The sequence below is a fragment of the Canis lupus genome, chromosome X (assembly GCF_048164855.1).
Source record: "Canis lupus baileyi chromosome X, mCanLup2.hap1, whole genome shotgun sequence".
NCBI classification, from domain to species: domain Eukaryota; kingdom Metazoa; phylum Chordata; class Mammalia; order Carnivora; family Canidae; genus Canis; species Canis lupus.
This window is the reverse complement of record NC_132876.1, coordinates 109,063,826-109,087,323: the sequence shown is the minus strand read 5'-3', so window position 1 is coordinate 109,087,323 and position 23,498 is coordinate 109,063,826. Positions and strand designations below refer to the sequence as shown.

Sequence of the window (23,498 nt, the reverse complement as noted above, 5' to 3'; positions counted from 1 at the left end):
TCTTGTCTTTACTGTGATAAGATACTAGTTTTTCGAAACTTAATTTTTGCTTGAAAGCTTAAATCTTACCAACACCAACAAGTGTTGCCAGTTGTCTTCCTTGGGGAACAGCCTCATCACATTCATTTTTGAAAAAAATGTTTGACCACAAACCTAGGTTTCAATAACCAGTTTGTCATTGTCCTTTTAAAGGAAAAATAGTGTTCATGAAAAACAGTGGCAAATTCAGCTTGCAACTCAAACACACAAGGGTTTTTCCTTAAAGACAACTGTTATACTTCACAGTATGCCTAAGTGCTTTATTGTAGCACTTCCTACTTTATCACATGCAATATTAAAAAGGTGTGTACTCAAGGGCTGGATTTAATGAGATTAATAATTTTTATTGCTTCTCAGGGGCATTCTTAAGTAGAATTGGCTTTAAAAAAAGATTTTAGAGAGTGCATGCTTGCAAATGAGCACAAGCAGGAGGAGCAGAGGGAGAGAGAGGATGAAGCAGACTTCTTGCTGACCATGAAGCCCAATTGGGGGCAGGGGGCTTGAGCTCAAGACCCAAACTGAAACTAAGAGTCAGAGGTTTAACCAAGTATGTCACCCAGGCGCCCCGTAAGATTGGCTTTTTAGATTGTTTCTATATTTGCTTCTGGTAGATAACCTTTATCAAGTAAACAGAATTCCAATTATTCTTGGATTTCTAAGGGATTTAAAATCATAAATATGCATTGATCCTTATTAAATTTGCAAAAATCCAACTAATTCTATACCTGATACTCCAGTGGATCATAACTGGAATGGAGTATCAGATATAGGGTATTTAACTCAGATTCTGTTCCTACTTTTTTTTTTTTTTAAAGATTTTATTTATTCATGGGAGATACAGAGAGAGGTAGAGACACAGGCAGAGGGATAGAAGCAGGCTCCATACAGAGAGCACGACGTGGGACTTGATCGCGGGCCTCCAGGATCACACCCTGGGCTGAAGGCGGAGCTAAACCACTGAGCCACTGGGACTGCCCTGTCCATACTTTTTGATCTGCCCATTATCAAACTGTAAACTGAACAAAGCCTGGATTTAAACAGAAAAGACAGTTTTAAAAAGTGAGCAGGCTGGGGGAGGGGGGGGAAAAGTGAGCAAGTTGACCAGGATATCTGCTTCATCCATGTATCTCTGCAGAACACAAAATAAGGTCCAGTGAATGTGATTTTGGCAATCTGAGGTCATTCTGGACAACTGATCTACTATTAGAAATATTAGAAAATGTCTTCTGCACATGGTTGTAACCAAATCACTCACCTACAAAACGCAACCCCATATCTGGAGTCTGAATGTATTCATTCAAAAACAACTGAAATACAAAGTATACATTTTCCCTCAATCACAATTGGTTTTCAGAAAAGAATCATGAATATAAATTTAAACAGTTAAAAAAAAATAAAACAGTTCGAAAAGAATCAACTGCATACTGTTAAAAGTTATTTCATATTTTATTTTCTAATTGTAATAGTTTGCATCCAATTTTTTGTACATAAGTCCAAATGATGGGACTTTTTCTTACATAAGTCCAAACCTCCAAATCAGTCAGTACTAATTAGCTGTCATAAATCTATACATAGTAAAAGGACTCATTAGACTAAATAATGAAATGACCAGAACTATCAATAACTATAAACTTTCTCTAAAGAAATATAGAGTAGTTGGTATTTTGCAAAACATCCATCTTTAAGCAATTTAGAGACTTCTGTTAGTCTTATGCTGAATTAAATGAGGATGGTAGCATTTATTTTAAATATTGTATCAACATGAATATATGAATATATATATTCTACAAGTTTCTTTTATTATAGGAACCAAAGACTGCAAGTGAAAGAAATGGTAAATAGAGAATATAAAAGATGTGCTTATTTAATCTTCTACAGTCCTGGATACCAAGTGAAAAGCGGCAGACACTGCTCTAGGTGCATTACACATATGGACACATAATTAGTCCTCCCACAAATTTTGCAGGTACTGTTCTCATCATCCCCATCTTACAGGTGAGGAGCCTGAAACTCACAAGTGTGGGAAGGTGCCTATGGTCACTTGCAGGTAAAGGGTAGAGTGGGGGTTAGGGCACAGGCCTCGTGACCCCAGGGCTCATGCTCTTCACTCTATCACACTGACTCTTAAGTACACAGCAGCTGGGGGGAAGAAAGGATTGACCCACTCCAGTACTCTCCAAATTCCTTGGTTTACTCTGTACCTGAGAAGTTAGTGTCTTAACGCAGCTGTAGTGAGACTAAAGATTTTGTTCTCTGCTGACTAGGAAGAAATGAGTATAAAAAGAATGACAGTTTAAGATAAATCAAAAACACAAATGTGGTATGTAAAAGTTCATGGGAATCCAAACAGTATAAGTGAAACTTCCTCTTGCTAAGCAGGATAAAGATCTAAATGTCTCCTACCAATACAGATCTTTATAAAATTGTTATGATAGGTAACATAAAGAACCTCACTTTCATTCTGATACTTTAACTGTCAAGCTACAGTTAATACTGGATTATTTTAAAATCTGTAAACAATACAAATAAAGTATAAATCCAGCTAGATATTTTTATTTCAAACATGCTTTTACCTACTTGATTACTCTGAAGTCAACACTGACAGCAGTTTATATCTACTAAAGATGTTCTTCACCATCCTATAATTTAATATTTATACAAGATAGATGAGATTAAGTTAAACTACAAGTTACAAGGAGTTTTGTAACCAACTATGTTCACAGCCATGATTCTGTAGATGTGGTGAGTAAACCAACGGCCATTCCTTAATAAAATACAAGAATTTTTATCATGCATAGTTTACAGGATCCTTAAGAGGTGGTCTCTTAAGAGGCTGGATGTTTAAAACAGATTCAACAGTCAAGCAATTAAGTTTTGGCAAGTCTTTTTTCACACAAATACTTGGTTTGGTTGTTGAGCCACCATATGTACTCTAACTGGAAGCAGAATCAACACTGCATGAAAAATGCAAGCCCATCAAATTAATTAGTAATAATTATTATACCCACTTAGCAGGAAGAACCATTATTCTTGGATTTCAAACATTTTATTGTCTTTCAGGGCATACCTTATAGCATTGTGTTACGGGAATCAAAGAGTATATATAACCAACCCCCCACCCAACCAAAAACAAAACAAAAAAAACAACCAAACTCAAAAAAAACAACACACGTACACATACCAAAAAACAAAACAAAAAACCCAACTAAGGACCACTTCCATTCCTCATTTGAAATATAATCAATAAATTTTCACATTAAAGACAAGTTAGTAAAACAATCCCTCCAAGTAGTGTTGCATAGGACCTAGAATTTTACCATTTTATAATCATGATTTGAGATTTTCCAGGATGCAATGGCACTAGATTGAGCTGTTACTACCTAGGCAAGGAAAAAAAATATCACTAACACACACGGATAGGGGTCATAGCTGTAATTTTAAGAATCTTCAGATGAACCATATTTGTTAGAGGAGATAAGTAGAAAAACTAACATGAGTTGTACCATCACTACCATGAACTGTACCACAAATGCAGAGTTACAACTTTCTTGGTAAAATAACACAGAAAAAGGATCTATATATACACCACAAATTTGGCCACTTTTCGTACAGAAGCCTAAATATCTTAGGAAGTTTAGATTTTGATGAAGATAATCATTAAGTTGATTCTTCAAGACTAGTTTCTTACAAGTATTAAAAACCAGCCCATGGTCTCAGGCTCATTCCATCTAGGTAAGCATTCAGAATTCCACAGAGTAAGAAATACAAATTCCAACTGTCTACTCATTTCTATTCTTTGATTTAATAATGTTTTATAGTACCTCAGATTCTGATTCCAGTTTGCACACTAAGGAATAAACATGAGATTAGAGAAGATGTGCTTATGTTTTGAAGCCACATGAAGGTTTATTTCCCTTTGGAGTACTTTCATCATTGAAAACATCTCTGGAGACCAGTTGAATAAAAGCTTCACAATCTAAATGATGGATCTCTTCTTTCAAAGTTGCATAAGATTTCAATGTGGCTAGTATGGTCTAAATAGCCCAGCCCTTAATTTCATCTCAGTAGAGTTGAGAACAAAAACTAAATAAGGGAAAATCCAAATTCCCAATAAAATACAAACAAAACAAATCTTTACACACAATAAAATACATCCTAAGCACAAAGTAAGGGTATAATATACTCTGCAGCATGACATTGTCTTTATTGTATTTCTCAGCTGTAGCTCTTCCATTTAGAAATGAGAAACCATCTTTTCAGTAAACTGTTATTCCCTCCTCTTTTCCCAGCTTAGGGATAGTTTGAAAAAGGCTTAATTTGTACAGTTTTTAGGAAATTAAATTTTCATTTATATATAATTTAAGTGTTTATAAAGCACTCAAAATTGTAGCTTATATGTTTATGACTTCTGAAATAAAATGACACTTAACAATATTTTTGTTCTTCAAAAATATTCTACATACATGCATATGATCAAAACAATCTTTTGTTTTGGGAAATTTCCTATGCACATTTAGGAAAAAAAATGACAACTATATCACTATTTCAGTTTAAGATGACTGGGTGCCACCTACTGTTCAATTCTTGTAACTACTAACCTTACAAATTAAAAATTGCTAGTAAAACCCAGGTTCTAAAAAACTTACATTTTGGAAATGCATTTTTGTTGATACATTTATAGTGGCAAAATAATATCATGAAAAGAATGTACATGATATCAAAATTAGTACAAAAATAGCCACATGCTACTTAAATATGAAAAGCAGACCTAATCATTTTTTACCTCAAATGCAGATTTCTGCCGCCTCAATTTGTATCAAAATCTCAAGGGAACATTTAAGTAACTGGAATATACAGAAAATCACTGTACAGTCAACAGGCCAAAGTTAGGGCTTAGTCATAATCCATGAGTGTAGGGTAAATGGTTTATTCAGAACATTCACTTAATGGAAAATGGTCAAAGTAGGAAAGGCAGTAATGCATTTCCCCCTTCCTTTTAAAAACAGTCGATGTAGTTTTTTACCCATAAGCTCCAATACATCAAAAGAACAAAGGGGGCTTAACATTTCACTTAAGAGAATTCGGTTTTTAAAGAAATACCTTAGAAACAAATCAATCTGCTTTAACAAATTGCACTCATGCTAATGAAATTTTAATCTTCTTTAACAGGTCACAGCCAAAATCCAAATTGTTGGAACAATCCTCAGAGAAATTGGAATGTAAAATGTTGAATTCAATTTAGATCTGGAAGGGAAAAGAATATCAAATCAAACAAAAGAATTCTTATATTCCAGCAGTCTACCGCATAAAGGAGGCTTGCAAACCTTAAGGCTATCTTTGAAGAGGAAATTCTATACACCGAGTTTTTCTCAATTAGTTTGTTGCCAGTAAAATCTTTACAACCTCCTTCAAAATGTCACGTTATGCAAAATATTTTTTATTTATTTTTTATGCAAAATATTCTTAATAAAGTTTAGTGTTTCTTCCCTTTTGTGTTAGTGATGAGAGATTTTGTATTCTAGGGTGGGAGCAGACACAAAGGAGTATTATTAGAGAAAGAGCCCAAGTATGACAATGACCAAATTCTCCTCTCAACCTGGTTATAGGAAAGAAGGCTAGCATACCTATAAGCCATCTGGAGAAATGTCCAGAAAAAGTTCTCAGGTGATAAACAAGGCAACCCTTGCAAAATGTTGAAGATAACTCAAATTCCTTTAGTATCCACCATCTTTTACCATGTCTTTCCCTGAGAGCTTACTGGGTCCAGTTCAAGGAATCACTGGCACAGATTCACAAGTTTTTTCTTAGAGAATCTTAACCCTATCTAGATCCTCAACCTATCACCTCTGTGTATGTGGCTTCATTTTCAAATGTGTACTCTGGTTAGGTTCTTAATTTCCAACAGAGGCCTTCTAATCCAGCTCCAAAAATGTTTGGCTTGCCCCTTAATTTACAACACAATTCCATGTCAGGTCTGGTCACTGAGTATAATCGATAAATCTACTGTCAAAGTATCATTAACAATTCAGTCACAAGAATTCTGTGGCTCAGGGTCTCTAAAGGGAAGTACATTTAAAAAATGTGTTTGGGCAGCTCCGGTGGCGCAGCGGTTTAGCGCCGCCTGCAGCCCAGGGCATGATCCTGGAGACGCTGGATGAGTCCCACGTCAGGCTCTCTGCATGGAGCCTGCTTTTCTCTCTGCCCCTCTCTCTGTCTCTATAAATAAATAAAATCTTAAAAAAATGTTTATATAAAAATTCATAAATGCATATACGCATGGAGGATATGTACTCAAATCCTTAATTCATCCTGAGTATTCACTCATTCATTCATTCATTTATGATAGAGAGAGAGAGAGAGAGGCAGAGACACAGGAGGAGGGAGAAGCAGGCTCCATGCCAGGAGCTCGACGTGGGACTCCATCCCAGGACTCCAGGATCGCGCCCTGGCCCAAAGGCAGGTGCTAAACCACTAAGGCACCCAGGGATCCCCCATCCTGAGTATTCTAAATGGTCTTAAGATGCATCAAAATATAAGATGAATTAATGGGTAAAGATATAAGAAGATATGTGATAAATCAGGTATAAAAAATGTTAATGATCGAATTCTGGTAGTGGGGATCACTTGTGATGTCTAACTCAAATTTTCCCAAGATGAACCTTTGTGTTTTTGAAAGGCTCCAGTAATTGTGTTGCAGTCTTAGGAACAATTGCCCCAGGTACACTAAAATTTCATCTTTGAATCAAACCAAACATTAGCAAAATTATTTTTACGTTTATATACACAGGTGGGTTCTGAACTTTATTTTTTAAGGAGTTGAAAAAAAGAGACCAAACTGGATTTATGAGTAACTTATAATACTACCCCAATTATTTAATAAGTTTATATTGCCAAAAACTAAGTATGAATTTCATTTATGTTAACAAAAAAGGGCATTTACTCTTGTGAGCATAACTGCTTCACCTTTCAGAAAAATAATACATTTTCCTAAAACACCAACTCTAAACCAAGAGTTTGTCAACACTGCATATCCAACAGCTAAAAGAACATAATTGGCAAAAGGTCTCAATTTTAAACATTTAGATAAAGATCACATATGTGGGGAAGGGGCAGAAGGAGGAGAAGGAGTTTTAAGCATACTCTACCCCAAGCACAGAGCCTGATTCTCATGACCCTAAGATCACAACCTGAGCTGAAATCAAGAGTCAGATGCTCAACCGATTGAATCGCCCAGGCACCCCTGGAATTACAACATATATTATTAGAAGCCTTGGGGGGGGGGGGGAAGAAGCCTCGTTGGGCAGCCTGGGTGGCTCAGTGGTTTAGCACCGCCTTCGGCCCGGGGTGTGGTCCTGGGGACCCAGGATTGAGTCCCACGTTGGGCTCCCTGCATGGAGCCTGCTTCTCCCTCTGCCTCTCCATCTCTCTGTGTCTCTCGTGAATAAATAAAATCTTTAAAATAACTAAATAAAAACCTTATTACAATGGAGACCTTTTGGGGCATATGGGTGGCTCAGTCAAGTGTCCAACTCTTGGTTTTGGCTCAGGTTTGTAGGATCGAGCCCCACGTTGGGCTTCACGCATAGGGCAGAGTCTGCTTGGGATCCTCTCTCTCTTTCTCTGCAACCCCCCTGTCCCTCCCCACCACATGCTCTCTAAAATAAATAAATAAAATCTTTTGAGAAGATCTTCTATTTCTTAAAACTGTTGGCTAAATTTCAAAATATTTCTCTCTCCAGACACTCTTAAACAAGTTATGATTCCAACGCTAGCATTCATATCGCCAAAGCAAATACTGATCTTTTCTGGAAGAAATGTTGAAAAGATTATAAGAATTCCCAAAGTATAATAGTTTGACTAGTTGTCTTCTCAATAATACGGCCAAGTCTTGAAATATACTCTATTCAACATTTTTAGTTTAAAGGAAGATAGGAAAAAGAGCTGGTTTCTCTGTGGATAATTCAGAAACCAAAGTTGGAAAATGCAAGATCCATCTACTCACATCATCAATGTCTTCATCATCGTCTCCAATGTCATCAAACTGAATTTCATCGTCATCTCCAGGACCAAATGTATCAGTTTCATTGATTTTAGCTAAAGAAACAATAACAAATATGCTCATATAACCAAGATGATATTAAAATGAGCGTCTGCTAAAAGAAGTGGTCTGATACCAAATGTTGAACTCTAAGACTCTTATGAGTCAAACTTCTATCCATTCAAGTAGAGCTGACATATACATTAGTTTTCAAGTGCACAACATAGTTGATAATTATACATATACACTATAAGCTCACCAGAATAAGCAGTTACCATCTGTCACCACACGAAGTTATTACAATATTACTGACTATATTCCCCATGCTGCACTTTTCAGGCATGACTTTAGAATTGACACTATTTCTTAATCCCCTTCATCTATTTCACCTACTCCCCAACCCTCCAGCAACCACTAGTTTATGTTCTCTAGGAGTCTATTTCTCTCTTGTTTGTTCATTTGTTTTTTTAGATGCCCCACATGTAAGTGAAACCATTATGGTATTTGTCTCTGATTTATTTCACTTGGCATAATACCTTCTAGATCAATCCATGTTACTGCAAATGGCAAGATTTCCTTTGTTTTTATGTCTGAGTAATATTCCATTGTGTATCAATTACATGTTCTTTATGCATTATCTATCAGTGGACACTTCGATTGTTTCTGTACCTTGGCTACTGTAAATAATGCTCAATAGGGGTACATACATCTTTTCAATAAGTGTTTTTGTTTTCTTTGGGTAAATAACCAGTAGTGGAATTACCAGATTGAATGGTATTTTTGACTTTTTGAGGAACCTCCAGTTTTCTACACTGGCTATACCAGTTTGTATTTCTACCAATAGTGCACAAAGGTTCCTTTTCTCTTTTTGATACTAGCTATTCTGGACTGGTGTGAGGGGATATCTCACTGTAGTTTTGATTTGCATTTTCCTGATGATTAGTGATGCTAAGCTATCTTTTCATAGGTCTGTTGGCCATTTGTATGTCTTCTGTGTAAAGTGTCTATTCAGGTCCTCTGCCCATTTTTAATTGGATTATACAGCAGGTTTTTTAGGCATTAAATTGTAGGAGTTCTGTATATATTTTGGTTATTAACCATTTATCAGATTTATCATTTGTAAGTATTTTCTTCCATCCAATAGGTTGCCGCTTTGTTTTGTTGGTTCCCTTCACTATGCAAAAGCATTTTGTTTGATATAGTCCCAACTATTTATTTCAGAAAGATATTTTTAGTAAGGCAGGATCCAGTTACACAAATTCTGAAACTATACAACTTCCAGCTGTGCCTAAAAAAAATGGTTAGACTTACCAGTCACCAGACTCATCAATCAGAAAATTTAGTCAGAAGCAATGAAAATGAACTGAGAGGTGCTGGTCTTATTCCCCAATATACTAGCATTTTCTGGACTGAAAATGTCAAGTAAATAACTTAGCAGGATTTTCATGCTGAAGTAAAATTATATTGTTTTCAGAATAATATGCAAGACCCAAAACAAAAAACCACTACAAAACAAAACCACCAAATGGAAAAGGTAGGTTTACAAAATAGTATGTAGAGTACATTCCCCCTTTGGTGAGGTTATGAAAGACTTTTAAGTTTTCCACATGGGCAGCCTAGGTGGCTCAGTGGTTTAGCGCCAACTTCGGCCCAGGGCGTGATCCTAGAGACCTGGGACTGAGTCCCACATCGGGTTCCCTGCATGGAGCCTGCTTCTCCCTCTCTCTCTCATGAATAAATAAATAAAATCTTAAAAAAAAAAAAGAAAAATTGAAAACCGACTTTAAAAAATTCAACAGTACCTACTATCCTTGCTTCACATTTAAGTAGATGAACACTGACAATCTTGAGAAAGTTACTGTAAAATACTGAACAAAATTATTCCTTTGGTATTATGCAGAAGTTCAGAGTTTATAAAATGTAACTCCACACCAGAAAGCATATTTATTAAGGACAGAATCCCAGTAACTTTTTTCTTAAGGTAGTCAGTATTATGAAGTATAAATAGGCATATTTAAAACAAACCATGTGGGGATCCCTGGGTGGCTCAGCGGTTTGGTGCCTGCCTTTGGCCCAGGGTGTGATCCTGGAGACCCAGGATTGAGTCCCACATCAGGCTCCCCGCAAGGAGCCTGCTTCTCCCTCTGCCTGTGTCTCTGCCTCTCTCTTGCTCTCTCTCATGAATAAATAAAAAATTAATTAATTAAAACAAAGAAATAAATAAATAAAAACCATGTAAGCAAAAAAGTAAAACCCACAAAATTCTACCAAAATCCTTTTATCTAAATAACACCAAGTACTAACACCTTATGACAGGTTAATAAAACAACTCAGACATTACCATGCTCTGGAAGCTCGCCATAGGCCTTCAGACTTCTAGCTTCATCTGCATTGTATTTTAAAATTACATCGGCTTTATTATCCTGAAAGAGACCATTAACTTTTAGAACTAATTATGCCAAAATATTATCCATTATTTCACAAATTATTTTAAAACTGGATAAAAAAAATCAAATTTCCCCGTTGTTACATACTTTTTTTCACATTTTAAAGTTTTTTCCTACCCAGTGCACTTGTCATGATCACTGGGTGATGTATGGAATTGCTGAATGACTATACAGTTAATTATACTGGAATTAAAATTTTAAAAATAATTATTAGGGGGCACCTGGATGGCTCAGTTGGCTAGGCTTCTGACTTCTCCTTGGGTCATTCATTATCTCAGGGTCCTGGTATGGGGAGCTGCATCAGGCTCCCCACCCAGTGGGGAGTCTGTTTCTCCCTCTCCTTCCCCTTCTGACCCTCACTTTGCTTGTGTGCTCTCTCAAATAGATAAAATCTTAAAAAAAAAAAGCCCCTTTAAAATGTAAACTTATCTCCTACCTTCTAAAGAACATCCTCAGGATTATAGTATGAAGCTACATAAATGAATAATGATCAACAAGCTTAAGGAAGATATTTACAGATCTCACTTTAACAAGAGCAGAACTGTGCAAACCCAATCTTTTAGGTTATTTACTATTATGTTTTGATTAGAAGTCTTTTGAAATACAAAAATTCTCTGGAACCATAATTTACAGGATTAAACAGTCTAAAACTAAGATTGCGGGGGCACCTGGGTGGCTCAGTCAGTTAAGCGTCTGCTGTCAGTCCAGGTCAATGGAGCCCTATGTCGGGCTCTCTGCTCAGCAAGGAGTCTGCTTCTCCCCTTCTCCCTCTCGCTCAAATAAATAAATCTTAAAAACAAAACAACCACCAGAAACTGTGTAATAACCTAAGGAAATTAATATACATTTCCATGAATCAGTGGTTCATAGAATATGAACTGAATGGAATGTCCAGTGGAGTCTTTACATTTCCAGAAGATAAGTTAGTAGAAGTGGAGTGAGGCTCATGAATTTGTATTTTTAAAAGCTTTTTAAGTGTTTCTGATGCAAATGTACCACTGAAAACTACTGTCATAGATTGTTCACATTTTCCCATTGGAAAAGAATCTGACTCAGTTAAGGAAGAAGTGTTGAAGTTGGTTGTTTCAACTTCAAAAGGTTCTTTGGACCTAAAAGCAGGTCCTAATGGCTATGAAAACAATCACTGATGCAAAGGCAGTGTGATTCAAACCAGGAATTCTTGAACTATGTTTATAGACGCTCAAAGGGAAACTGTTAAAATGTATATTCCAATTTAGGAAGACTGGGGTGGGGTCAAAAAACCTGCAATTCTAACAAGTCCCCAAAAGCCATGATGCCACTGGTCCCTGGACCATGCTTTAAGTGGCAGAGGTAGAGAAGGTGGTTTTTGGGAGTTTAATAATCAGACAAGGATGGTCTTGGCTATCATTTTATAGTCAGTATGTTTTATCTTTTCAAACCTTGGTTTCTTTATTCTGTCAAACAGAATTATTCTTCCTACTTTTGGGGTTATTTTTAAGATCAAAAGAAGAAAATGGACATTAAAATGGTGTTTTATTAGAGAATGCAGGCTTGTGGGGGAGGGGATGGGGACACAAAGAGAGCAAGAATCTTAAGCAGGCTCCATGCCCAGCAAGGAGGGCTCAATCTCATGACTCTGACATCATGACCTGAGCCAAAATCAAGAGTCAGATGCTTAAATGACTGAGCCACCCAGGCATCCAAAAATGGTATGAATTAAAGCAAGCTTTTCTACCTCACCACTATTGATATTTTGGGCTAGGTAATTCTTTGTTGTAGGGACTATCCTGTGCAAGGCAGAATATTTGACATCACCCCTGGTCTCTATCCATTATATGCCAACAACACTGCCTCCCTCAGTTGTGACAACCAGAAATATCTCAGATACTGTCAAATGGCCCCTGGAGGAAAAAATTCACTCATGGTTAAAAAACAATGATTTAGAATAAAGATCTTAGTTCTTTATTCTGGAATATATATTTTAAAAAATCGAAGCAGGATCAAGGTTATAAAAATAGAAACGTCACTTACAATATATGATGATGAGTTCCAATAGGCAGAAAAGCATTCAAATGAACTACACAGACCCAAAATGAGTAGTCTCCAGGTTGAGATCATGAAGGGCAACTACCATTTTTTCCTCTAAATGCTCATCCAAATTTAGGGCACATACTTCTATCATGGTTTGTATTGTAATTACTAGTGTGCCTGTCATTCTTTTCACTACCAGGCATTCTCTGGGATGGCAGCTTGACTCATTCAGTTGTATCCACCACAGTAACAGTCTCCAGATTTTGATTTCAACACGTATAAATTAAAAAGAAAAGAAAAATTTCCACAGAGGTCCAACATAAGATTAAATTTTTATTTTGACAAATAAGAACACAAACAAAACAACCACTATGTAACATTACTCATTCCAAAAAACTCAACTTTTTAAATACCAAAAAAAGGAAAAAGGGCCATTTAGCTTCATGAAAAATTCACGTTGTTATTTTATCCAGAGTGGAAACGTGGACTCCCCAGAATGGCCATTTGGGAATCATGATGCCTAGGGTACCTAGCACAACACCTAAAAAATACCTGGCCCTTAAGAAATGTTTGTGGACACACTTGTGAGCAGCATATTGGGGTGGAACTGGTCGAATATGGTCATGACTTAACTTCTAAACATTAATGGCTCACTGAAATTCAATCACATAAATGGGGAAAAAAAAATTTTTTTTTTTTTTTTACCTGGTAGTCTCGGAGACCAACCAATATAATGTCTGAGGTATTTATCCAAACCTATGAAAGAAAAGTCAATGCATGTCATATTTAAAAATAAAGAATCAAAGCAACACTGCGTCAGTCTTTCCATAAAATACTATTCACCCAACTGTGGATGAAGTACCTATATTTAGAATTAGGGGAAAAAAACTACAGTAAGCAGCTGAGCATGTTTCAAATCTTGTATAATTTGAGATATTAAAAAAAAATAACACTCTTATTTAACTACTTGACATTTTATTAATTCCAGAAGAATGATTAGAAATTAGTAAGGAATTTTTAATAGTGAATTACTCCAAGTGGTTAGTTGTCCATCCATTACATGTGAGAATACAAAGTTAGAAATGTATTTCTAATAAATGCTTTTATTTCCTTCCCTCTCTTCCTTCCACCAACCCACATACACAAAGCTAGCAAAACTCCTTTATAGTTTGGAAACGAGATTAAAAAAATACCCATAAAATCAGACTTGGAGGGACTTTTACCCAACTTGATTAATATATCTGCCTCAACACCCACTGTGATAGGAAATTAAGCATTCCTTTCCAACATTCCTTTCCAACCTGGCCCACTCAGAAAATTGAGTATCACCAGAATACTTAATATAATTCATATTCAATTTTTCTTAACACTCTTTATAACTATTTCCCCTACCCTCAAACCAGTATCCAAACATGGGCCACTTACCCCTTTAACATTAGGTCTCTTTCATCTCCATTCAACTGGAATAGTTTCCCTCTCCCCCGCAAGATCACTAACATTGTATTAAAAGCCAGGCCATTTGTTTTGCCTGTCTCCCTCAATTTGGATTTGCTGATTGTTTCTTCATAACTAGATTCAGGTTAAACATTCTGAGCAGAAACATAGGTGATACAAATGGTGTCTTTAAATGGAAATGGAATCCATACAGTTACCATTAAGGAGTTTGTGGCTTTCATTTATCATAGGCAAGTCACTGTTTTACTGAAATCTTTGGGGAACTTACAAAAATGAGGTCCTTGATCCATAAAAACTATAGAGCCATTTCCCTCCCTTAATCACAATTTTAAGTAAAACAAATTTCCACACCTACCTTTTTTCTCAATTTCCCTCTGATGTGACATAACCTCTTTACACCATCAAAGCACATTGCTTCTAATCGTCCATTTCCCAACATTTTGATTACTTGAGCATACTCTGGAGGAAGGAAAAAGAAGTATTCAGGATACTGTTCAACTTTTCAAAACAGCAACTTAAAAGTCCACATAAAATGGACTAGAACAGGGGCCCCTGGGTGGCCCAGTCTGATGCTTGGTTTTGGCGTTGGTCATGATCTCAGTTTTGGGATCAATCCCTGAGTCGGACTCCATGCTCTCAGCAGACTCTGCTTCAGATTCTCTCTCCCTCTGCCTCTGCCCCTCCCCTCTGCTCTCTAAGATAAATAAATCTAAAAACAAAACAAAACTGACTAGAACACATAGGTATGCTGGTTAGGAATAAATATATATAGTAAAATAAATACAAAAGGGTAATAAACACCAAGCTAGTTAATGGCAGAGCCAGAATCTAGACTCCATAATGCCATTTCTATAACAAGCTATCTCTGCTATCAGAAATGCTTTAACAACTCATTTTGAATAAGCAGAAGGACTACTATCTTCATAACTATATGCTTTATTTTTGGAGACCTAGGTGGCATGTCCCAAAATGTACATTAAACCTCATCAATCTCCCACATTTGGATTGTTTCCAGATTTTGGATCTCCTGTCCGTCAGATCCTTTAGAGGCTAATCTCAGCACAATTTTTGGTATATTTGGCAAACAAATAGCTTAATGTTAATAATGTCTTTGTTATACTAGAAGTCATTATTCTACGGAGAGAATATCCACTGATTTGTAAATACACTAAGACCTAACTTTGAAAGGCCTCTGAAATGCTGAAGTGACTTGCTCAGACTAAGGCTAAGAAACGAAAAGGTCTTTTAGCCACAAAACATGGTTCATTTTAAGCAGCTTACATATACACAGCCATAAATAAAACCACTAAAATTCTAATAAAAAGACAAAAAAAAGGGGATCCCTGGGTGGCTCAGCAGTTTAGCACCTGCCTTTGGCCCAGGGCGTGGTCCTAGAGTCCCAGGATCAAGTCCCATAATCAGGTTCCCTGCATGGAGCCTGCTTCTCCCTCTGCCTGTGTCTCTGCTTCTCTCTCTCTCATGAATAAATAAAATCTTAAAAAAAAAAAAAAAAAAAGACAAAAAATGTTGTTTGTTGAAATATGCTGGAAATTACTGGGTTACTGGGATAACTGGAAAACTTCAAAAATATATACTAGATATATAATATAGTCATGTTAAATTATCTAAGTGTGATAATTCTATTGTGATTATGTAAGAGTATATATAGTTAAGAAGCATAATGCAGCAGGTATGGTAAACGTAAGTCTCATGTTTGTAACTAACTTTAAAATGTTCAAGAAACACGCACATCAAGGGCTTAAGGGAGTTCATTGTACTAATACTATGACTTTTCCAAAGGTTTGAAATTGCTAAAAAAAAATTGCTCAAAAATATGGGAAACTAGTGTTATGCATCTTAGCTTATAAAGGTCAATTGTTCACTTTCACTGTATTCTGTATCCTGAAATTATATGCTAATAGCACTGGAGAAGTGAGGGAAAGACTTCTAATTAACCCCTTAAATATCCATATTCTAATGAAAAGGTCTGCTAAATTACGCAATTGTTAACCATAGCTTTTGAGGCTTAGTTCCCTATGAACCGTATAATGGATTTTTAGTTATGAGTGTTCATGGAAAACAATGAAACCCAGACGTTTACAGAAATGCCTCCAACCCTCACTGCACAGAGGATACCAGGGAATGATGAGACGCTCTCTAGAGAGGTGTGGAGGGCTGAGGAGCAGAAGGGCAAAGAGGGGCACAGGAGGTCATCGCTCAGGGTTATGAATAGTTCTTTCATATTTAGACACTGAAATGGTTTTCTTTTTTTTTTTTTTAAGATTTATTTATTTATTATTTTTTTTTTAAATTTTTATTTATTTATGATAGTCACAGAGAGAGAGAGAGAGGCAGAGACACAGGCAGAGGGAGAAGCAGGCTCCATGCACTGGGAGCCTGACGTGGGATTCGATCCCAGGTCTCCAGGATCGCGCCCTGGGCCAAAGGCAGGCGCTAAACCGCTGCGCCACCCAGGGATCCCTATTTATTTATTTATTCATGAGAGGCGCAGACTCCATGCAGGGAGCCTGACATGGGACTCAATCCTGGGTCTCCAGGATCACACCCTGGGCTGAAGGCAGCAGCGCCAAACCTCCAAGCCACCTGGGCTGCCCGAAATTCCGTTTTCTAAAAATTATTTGATTGGGGCGAGGGGCCACAAGCAGGAGCAGTGGCAGGCAGAGGGAGAACAAGCAAGCTGCCTGCTGAGCAGGGAGCCCAACATGGTTCTTGATCCCAAGACCCATCCATATTGAAAAAAAGGAAACTAAAAAAGAAAAAAGAAAAAACTATTACTAAAAAAAGTCCTCACAAAAATGCTTACCTTGTCCGTCTTCTTTGAACACCAGCTCTCTTTTTTCAGATTCATTCTCATTCTTACCTCTGCGTCTATTTTTACCTCCTTTACCTGATGGTTTTAAGGAAGAAGACATTAATTATCTATACAGTAGTATTAAAGAAATAAATGACTCGCAATACACTTTTAAAAAATCATTTTAATTTAAAAACTTATCTAATGTGGTCACACAATCGTATTAAACTTACAATTTCCAATCATATTAAACACATCATTCCCTTACCCTTCTTGGAAATTCCTTTTGGGTTATCTCTGACATAAAACACAAACCAGCCAAAAACAGGTATTATATAAAATTATATAGATCCCTGAGGACATCTGCATTCAATGATCAAAATTCCTGAACTACAATGGCCACTTGATTGAGCACAGTGCTCAGTGAACCCCTCCTTTACAGTGGCCCACAAGGGCCAAGGTGGGAGATATAATGGCTTACTGATAAATTTCTGAATAAATAAGCCCCCTCTTTTACCCGATGTCCCCATGAAAAGTTTAAGTAGGATGACTTGGGGCAAGAGGTGGTAAAGTTACAGCTCCTGGAATGGGATATATTGATTTTGTGGTAGAGGGAGAACAACTCTGGCTTCTTTGAGAGTTTGAATTTTATCTTAAAGCTGCAGGAAATATTCACTGAGCAAAGTATTTGAAGTTAAGAACACAAGGCACTAATTCCTGAACTTGGAAGCAACCAAGATGTCTTCAGTAGGTGAATGAATAAACTGATTCATCTACACAATGGAATATTACTCAGCAGTAAAAAGAAATGAGCTATGGAGATCCCAAAAGATCTGAAAAGAACCTTAAATGCAAACTGTTAAGGGAAAGAAGGAACCTATAAAGGCTGAATAGTATAATTCCAACTATGTAACATTTTGAAAAAGGCAAAACTATACAAACAGCAAAAAAAAAAAAAAAAAAAAAATCAGTAGTTGCCATGAGTTGGGGAGGAGAGGGCAGAGGAGTATGTGGAACACAGAAGATCTTCAGGGCAGTGAAATTATTCTGTATGCTATTGTAATGGTGGATACATGTCATTATACATATATCAAAACCCACACAGTGAACATAAAGAAGGAACCTTAAAGTAATCTATGAACTTGTTAGTAATACTAGATGTATACTGGCTCCTGTAAAATGTTAACATGCTGGGGTAATATGAGAATTCTACCTTCTGCTCATTTCTCTACAAATGTAAAACTAATCAAAAAAACAAAGGCCGGGGCAGCTGGGTGGCTCAGTTGGCCAGTCTGCCTTGGTTCAGGTCATGATCTCCAGGTCCTGGGACAGAGCTCCAGGATGGGCTCTCCACTCAGCAGTGACTCTGCTTCCTCCCCCCCTCACCATGTGCACTCTCTTTAAATAAATAAAATCTTAAAAAGAAAAGACCTGTCAATCAACGGCAATGTGTAGACCAAGTCTGGATACTCATTTGGTGTGGATGGTGCTGGTTCAAGTTTAGCTGTGAATTGATAGTGTCTGGAGCCAGGAGATGAGTATCTGAAGGTTCATTATACTAGCCTACTTTTGTATATATTCAAAATTCTTTATAATGTAGTTTTAAAAATGAATACAGCAAGATGAAGGGTATAAAGCTACCATTGGTGTAAAAAAGAAAAATGCAGGGGTGCCTGGGTGGCTCAGTCAGTTGTGTCCGACCCTTGGTTTCAGCTTAGGTCATGATCTCAGGGTTGTGAGATTAAGCAGCCCCGTGTGTTGGTGGAGCCTGCTTAAGATTCTCTCTCTCCCTCTGCCCCTCCTCGTCCCTGCTTTTGTGGATTTCTTAAAAAAGAAAAAACAAAAAACAAAAAAAAAGGAGAAGATAGATGCATTTTCATATTTGCTTATATATACATAAATACCTCTGGGACAGCATATTCAAAAAAATTAACAATGATCACCTGTGAGAAGGAGAACTGGTTAGCTATGGGACATGTTTAGGAAAGAGATTACACTTTTCATACTTTTTGATATTTGAATTGTAAATGTACTTACTATCCAAAAATTTTTAAAAAATACTTCAACAAAAAACCAGAGGGATATGATGCTTTGGGTGGGAAACTGGTCATTGTCCTTTACACATGCACAATGAAGCAGGCCAGCCTAGCCACGAAAAGGAAGAGACAATCAATCAGGAGGAATATTTCTAAGATGGAAACAAGAAAATTAGGACCAGGCAGAGGGAGGGAGAAGGAAAGGATAAAAGGAACTTTCACAAAAACCTCTCAGGATCTGTTATAGACTATGTAAAGTGAAGGAGTTAGAACAGAAGATCGAAATACCTCTATGTTCCCTCTCCCTCCTCTTTTTCACACTTTAAAACGACACTACTAATCATTTCCCAACTTTTTCTGACTTTTAAAGGGCCACTTGTACTATTCTTGACTTTCACCAGCCACCCTCCCCCATTATGCCTATTCCTCTAGTTTCATGAATTCCAATTTCCCACCTGCTAACCCACTTTCTAAAGAAATTAATTTTTCTCTCACCTATCACTTATATGCTACTAATTTTACATTTAAGCCCACTATTTCAACTAAGCATTGGTCTATTTCTAATGACTCCAGTGAGTAGGTTACTGTCCTCTCAAGCTTGATTTTACTAAAAAAAACCTTTTTTTTTTTAAACAAAGCTGGTCTTAAATCAACACCCTTGTTTGTTAGTGGCAACACAATCACCTTAAATATAGATCTCTCAAACTATAAACATACCTATCTACCTCTTAAACACACCTATATTTTCTTCCATTATCTTATGCTTTAATTGAAGTAGAGGTCTCACTGTCCCAGTAACTCACCTGTAACAAGCCTATGCCTATGAGATAGGTACTATTTTGTCTTCATTTCCCAAGAGATAATAGTCTTTAAAAGGTAAAGTGACTTATTTAAGGCTTTATCACAAGTGTGATCTGGGATTTGAAATGAGCAGTGTGACCCCACCCCAGTTAACTATACTGTTAGCCACTATACAATAAAGCCACCCATTTACTTGTCACAATCACCCCATGAAGTAAAAGGTCATTTATCTCCAGTTTACCAGGTAGTTCACTGAAGCTCAGAAAATTAACTCAACATATTTCAGTGTGGGGGGGTGAAGATCCGAACCTAATCTCTCTTTTTCTGTTCCTGGCCCTCACATTAGGTTATTTCTCCAGAGCATTGTTCCATTCCAGAACTTAAAACCACACTGGTGCCCATTTTCAAAAAGTGGAAGAAAGGCTGTATGTGGTAGTGATATTAAAAGACTCATGGGAAAAACCTAGAAGCAGCAAAAGGTTCACCACCCTAACAGAATAAAGAATACACCTAGCCACTGCAAAGACAGACACTTCAAGAATCAAGTGCAAAAAAAAAAAAAAAAAAAAAAGAATCAAGTGCATTTTATCTGTCCTGGGGGCAATCTCACAATGCTTCATGCTATGGTCAAATGAGCCTCTGTAATGTCCTGACCCACGCAGAGTCCTCAGAGTTCAGTATGTGAGACATTCTTAGGGCATACCAAAACTGATTTCCTAGAAAGAGAACAGTAGCTTTGGCTCCAAGGCATTCATGCCAGTTCTTCAAACCAGAGTGAAAGCTCCATTAGAACAAGGATCCTATCAGCTTTGTTTACTGAGTTATATACCAGAGTTGGGCAATTCTTTGAAAGAATCAATCAAGGGTAGTTCACATAGTCCTAAAGAGTGGCAATTTAAAAAGTAAAGGTAGTAACTTCCTCCAAGTGCAGGAGCACCTTACCCCAAATAGTCTTCATGAGTGGACCAAAGGATATCCCTTTTCCTGAGGTAATAAAAGTATCTAGAGAATTCTAGAAGAAATAAGCTGGTAATAATCAGTTCAAAGCAAAAGTCAGTCAACACACAGTTTGTGGCAATTTATATCTTTGTGAAACCATCCCCAAAATTATATTCACAGGGCTTCTGGTTTTTCCAATGGAGAGAAACAGGCCTTTAAATGATTGTTTTAATTTTCAAGTTCAGAGTAATAGATTCCCAGGTGTTCCTTGTATTATCTATATTTTTGTATGCTGAAATATTATAGGATAACGATCCACTGATTGCCAATTTACCATAATTAACCATACCCTGATCAGTCCCCTATTTTATGGCCATGTAATGGAGTGTAACCTTAGAAGAGGCTAATGAACTAAGAAATCCTGTTCCCTGGGAACCGAAGGGGAACCTATTATTTATATGAGAGTGGAGTCAACCAAAAGGAAGGTGACTTAATCCAGCAAATATTTATTGAGCATCTACTAAGTGTCAAGTGCTAACAATTCAACGTGATTAAGACAGATATATTACTGCCCATTAGAACTTAAGAGTCTAGTGAAGGAATTGGAAATCTCATCACTAGAAAAAAAGGTAAGAATAAGTTACTTACCGAGGTGATCCAATTACCATCTAAAAGAAAATAAAAGATTGGACAGGCTACAAGAAAACTGACTTTTAGAAATAGATTTCACTCAGAATAATTAGAGTAAAATGCTACAAAAAGGACCTGCAAGTTAGATTTCCGAAGACAATGGAGTACCCTAAGGGAACTGCACCAAATCTTGCACAGAATGGCAAAACCAAGTACCTCAGGAGATAAAATGAGTAGTGACAACTACAAAGAGGAAAGAAGGTAGAAGAATCCCTGGAGCCAGCTATGAAGTAGAGGAGAACAAAAGTAGGCCTGGATCAGGGCAGGGGTCTCAAGAATGAATAACCAAAGAAAAACTTCCTGTGAATTGTGTAATATGACCCTCTCCTGAAGGAAATACAAGGTTTCCCGGTTTCTACTGACACAATTTCTTTGAAAAATTATAAAGATACAATTTGAAAATTTATAAGCATCCCCTTCAGTCTAAAAAAGGGGGGGGGAAGGGTAATTTCTTAAGGATTCTTCTGCTTTGAGGTACATTAGACCTTCCATTTTGGAAATTCCACATAAATTTATTTTTGAGACGGATAATTTGTGGACGTTTAACCTCAGAATGGAGGAACTTAAAAGCTCTTTACTCCCAACACAATATAGACAAGATCTGAAGCAAAAATAGAAAACGTGGGTAAATATGGAACAAGTGTTCTGGGGATTAAAAAAAAAAATAAGTTAAAGCCCATAAAGGGATGGGGAAGAGTAAATCTCTAGAAATGAACCTTAAATATGCAAATATACATCAAGGTTTCGTCCACTGCTTACAAGGAAGGAGGAGTCGTCTCAATACTCAACAACTGTCCATAAAGAAACCCATGCAGGAGTACCTGGTCCCTAGAGCGGGCATTACCCTTTGAAAGTTACTAAGTGCTTCCAGGGTGTAAGTCTCCTCGCCCAGGAAGGCCAATAGGCGCCCATTTGCGAAACCCTGGCCGCCTCGGGGAGGTCTCCCCACAGGTCCACAAAGCGCCGCGGTCAGTCTGGCGCGAATCGCGAGCAAAAGCCCACATTCTCCCGCAGGAGGCCCTACAAAAATGGCGTCGGCTCCACCCCAATGTGGCCAAAGTGGTAGCAGTAGTAACTTCCCAGCTCCTCTCCCAAGCCCCAAACCGCGTCCGTACGGTGCAGCCGCGCACAGGCACTACGGAGAGGAAGGTCACTGCGGCTTGGGAAACCCGGAAGCCGCGGTCAGGGCCGGAGAGCCCGGGTCCGAGCGGAGTCGTGGTTCCAGGGTCCGGGCGGCATTACCTTTATTCTTGGGCATGGCGGTGACGGCGGCTTCCTGGCGTTTTCGACTCCAATCTAGGGAGCGGCGGCGGCGGCGGCTGCGGCTACTCCTCCGAGGGGCCCCAGGAGCGACGCGTGGGACCGCGCGGTAGCAAGCAGGCAAGAGAGGACGGGTCGCGTGCGCGGGAGAGTCTCGCGACCGAGTTCTTCCGAGATCAGCCTGCGCCCACGCTCAGCCGCAGCAAATGGCGTCGCGGCCGCTTGCGTCGCTTTTCCCCGCCTCCCAACGCCGGCGGGCCCGCCCCCCGCCCCCTCCCCGGCCCTACGGCGCAGGCGTGGCCGACTGAGCGCCCCAGCTCCCCCGCCATTGTTAGAGCGGACGGTGACGCGCTTTGGAAGGGTTCCCGGGAGTTCGCAGGAGCACGCGGAGTGGCAGGGCGGTGCCGCGAGCCGGGAGAAGGAGTCCGGGAGGGAGGGGGCGGGGCCCGAGCGTCATAATAAAGGGCGGATTCCGCTGGCGCCCGCTGCTGGCTGACAGCTGACTCTTAGCTGCTTTGTGACCGACCAGCCCGCGTCTCCGGGTTTCAGCTACTGCTGACTCATTAACTGATCTCACTGCTAGTTTTAATTAGACCCTTTCACCCGCCCAACCTGGTCGGGATCTTGACGGGAAGGGCAAGGCTTTTCGGCCATCCCCATTACCAAGGCATCATATTTGCATGGCACTTGTTTTTACTTTATAAAAGACTACATTTTTTTTAAGAGGAAGTTTCTTTTTTTAAAAATTTTTAAAATTTATTTACGATAGTCACAGAGAGGCAGAGACACAGGCAGGGGGAGAATCAGGCTCCATGCACCAGGAGCCTGATGTGGGATTCGATCCCGAGTCTCCAGGATCGCGCCCTGAGCCAAAGGCAGGTGCCAAACCGCTGCGCCACCCAGGGATCCCCAAGACTACATCTTTTGCCTACTGTTAACATCATTTGGCAGAACGTCTGGCACCTAGG

The 23,498-nt window shown here is 38.4% G+C and overlaps 1 protein-coding gene across 1 annotated transcript; it reads right to left on the bottom strand.

Annotated features, from left to right (window-relative positions):
- Nucleotides 1–1,466: 1,466 nt before the first annotated feature.
- On the bottom strand, nt 1,467–22,771 carry EIF1AX (eukaryotic translation initiation factor 1A X-linked). Its single transcript, XM_072815961.1, has 7 exons — nt 22,513–22,771; nt 16,817–16,900; nt 14,348–14,451; nt 13,243–13,293; nt 10,419–10,500; nt 8,042–8,133; nt 1,467–5,283 (listed from the first exon to the last, which is right to left on the bottom strand). The coding sequence occupies exons 1-7, from the start codon at nt 22,526–22,528 to the stop codon at nt 5,278–5,280; spliced, it is 435 nt and encodes a 144-aa protein (XP_072672062.1). The 5' UTR covers nt 22,529–22,771; the 3' UTR covers nt 1,467–5,277.
- Nucleotides 22,772–23,498: the final 727 nt, after the last annotated feature.

Excerpts from the sequence above, each read along its gene's own strand:
- EIF1AX (XM_072815961.1), bottom strand. Across the intron at positions 14,452-16,816 it reads GTTCAAAGAAGACGGACAAG|AGTATGCTCAAGTAATCAAA; the intron begins GTAAGCATTTTT and ends TCCTTCCTCCAG. Across the intron at positions 10,501-13,242 it reads TTGGTCTCCGAGACTACCAG|GATAATAAAGCCGATGTAAT; the intron begins GTAAAAAAAAAA and ends GGTCTCTTTCAG.